This window comes from Conger conger, chromosome 11, assembly GCF_963514075.1.
Source record: "Conger conger chromosome 11, fConCon1.1, whole genome shotgun sequence".
In the NCBI taxonomy this organism is placed as follows: Eukaryota; Metazoa; Chordata; class Actinopteri; order Anguilliformes; family Congridae; genus Conger; species Conger conger.
The window spans coordinates 51,094,075-51,096,574 of NC_083770.1; the positions used below are offsets into that span (position 1 = coordinate 51,094,075).

Genomic DNA, 2,500 nt, shown 5'->3' on the forward strand with positions numbered 1-2,500 from the left:
CCCTCTCTGTTTATGAACACACCCTCTCTATCTAAACACACCCTCTCTGTTTATGAACACACCCTCTCTATCTAAACACACCCTCTCTATCTAAACACACTCTCTCTATCTAAACACACCCTCTCTATCTAAACACACCCTCTCTGTTTATGAACACACCCTCTCTATCTAAACACACCCTCTCTATCTAAACACACCCTCTCTGTTTATGAACACACCCTCTCTATCTAAACACACCCTCTCTATCTAAACACACCCTCTCTGTTTATGAACACACCCTCTCTATCTAAACACACCCTCTCTATCTAAACACACCCTCTCTATCTAAACACACCCTCTCTGTTTATGAACACACCCTCTCTATCTAAACACACCCTCTCTATCTAAACACACCCTCTCTATCTAAACACACCCTCTCTATCTAAACACACCCTCTCTGTTTATGAACACACCCTCTGTATGAACACACTGAATTGATTTCTATGTGCTTTAATCCCAGTTTAATTCCAGTGGCAGCGCCTGTCGTTGGGCTGTAATGTGAGTGCAGCCCTGAGCAGCAGTACTCTGTGTGTCCTGTAGGTGGCGCCGGGGTGTGACTCCGTGCTGGTGAATGGGAGGGAGATGCGGGGGAAGCAGTCTCTGCGGGTGAACTTCTCTTACCTGTACCTGCGCACTCACCTGGAGCTGACGGTGTGGGTGCCACGCCTGCCCCTGCAGATCGAGGTCTCTGACACCGAGCTCAGCCAGGTGAAGGGCTGGAGAGTGCCCATCCTGTCCAACAAGAGGCAAGTACAGCACACCTATCACCTATACCGCTATCCTCTACCCCCAAAGCCCTATACCCCTATCCTCTACCCCCAAAGCCCTATACCCCTATACCCCCTATGCCCCTATACCCCTATCCTCTACCCCCTATACCCCTATACCCCCTATACCCCTATCCTCTACCCCATATACCCCTATACCCCCTATACCCCTGTACCCCTATACCCCTATCCTCTACCCCCTATAACCCTATACCCCCTATACCCCTATCCTCTACCCCATATACCCCTATACCCCTATCCTCTACCCCCTATCCCCCTATCCTCTACCCCCTATCCCCCTATCCTCTACCCCCTATACCCTATACCCTATACTCCTATACCCTTATAATATCCCCCCCATACCCGTATACCCCCCTGAGCCCCTACACCCAAAGTGTATATTTGATCCTGTTAATAAAATTGTAATACTTGTGCACCAAAGCTTTTTTTCCATCCACTTCCTGGTAAATTAGAAAGTAGATTTTATCCAGTCAAATATACCCCCACTGGCGTATCTGTGGTAGATAGTGCTGCTCTAACTGATGTCCTTAAAGACACAGGGGGATATTACATTAATTACATTAATAGCATTTGGCAGACGCTCTTATCCAAAGCGACGTACAGTTGATTAGACTAAGCAGGAGACAATCCTCCCCTGGAGCAATGCAGGGTTAAGGGCCTTGCTCAAGTGCCCAATGCCTGTGCAGATCTTACTGTGGCTACACCGGGATTAGAACCACCAACCTTGTGGTTCCCAGTCGTGTACCTTAACCACTACACTACAGGGTCATGTACCTTAACCACTACACTACAGTCATGTACCTTAACCACTACACTACAGTCATGTACCTTAACCACTATGCTACAGTCATGTACCTTAACTACTACACTACAGGGTCATGTACCTTAACCACTACACTACAGGGTCATGTACCTTAACCACTACACTACAGTCATGTACCTTAACCACTATGCTACAGTCATGTACCTTAACCACTATGCTACAGTCATGTACCTTAACCACTACGCTACAGGGTCATGTACCTTAACCACTACGCTACAGTCATGTACCTTAACCACTATGCTACAGTCATGTACCTTAACCACTATGCTACAGTCATGTACCTTAACCACTACACTACAGTCATGTACCTTAACCACTATGCTACAGTCATGTACCTTAACTACTACACTACAGGGTCATGTACCTTAACCACTACACTACAGGGTCATGTACCTTAACCACTACACTACAGTCATGTACCTTAACCACTACGCTACAGTCATGTACCTTAACCACTACGCTACAGTCATGTACCTTAACCACTATGCTACAGTCATGTACCTTAACCACTATGCTACAGTCATGTACCTTAACCACTACACTACAGGCCGGGATGATATCAGAGCCTGTGATAATGCAGAATCCGCTTCATAGAACATAGAAGTGTAACTTCATATTGTGCACAGCACACGTAGGTACTGACATTACGTCATGGGTGTGTTTATGTGAATGGTTAGTGTCAGTAAATGGTGTGTCGACAGGCTGAATGGTCTGTTTTCTGCATTATGTATTGTTATGTTTTTGTATTGTTATGTTTATTATGTTGGTATATGCAGCGTGATTCGTGATAATGTCATCAGAGGCATGGGTATTCACCACATCATCACACATATCACTTCTAATGATCCAG

General features: G+C 45.8%; 1 protein-coding gene across 1 annotated transcript in view; it reads left to right on the forward strand.

Annotated features, from left to right (window-relative positions):
• si:dkey-215k6.1 (transmembrane protein 132C) overlaps window positions 1-2,500 on the forward strand; it is a 192,968-nt gene that overhangs the window by 179,522 nt on the left and 10,946 nt on the right. The window contains exon 6 of the mRNA XM_061260929.1: window positions 580-785. Within this exon, the coding sequence (XP_061116913.1) occupies window positions 580-785 (206 nt within the window). The remainder of the gene's footprint in view (window positions 1-579; window positions 786-2,500) is intronic.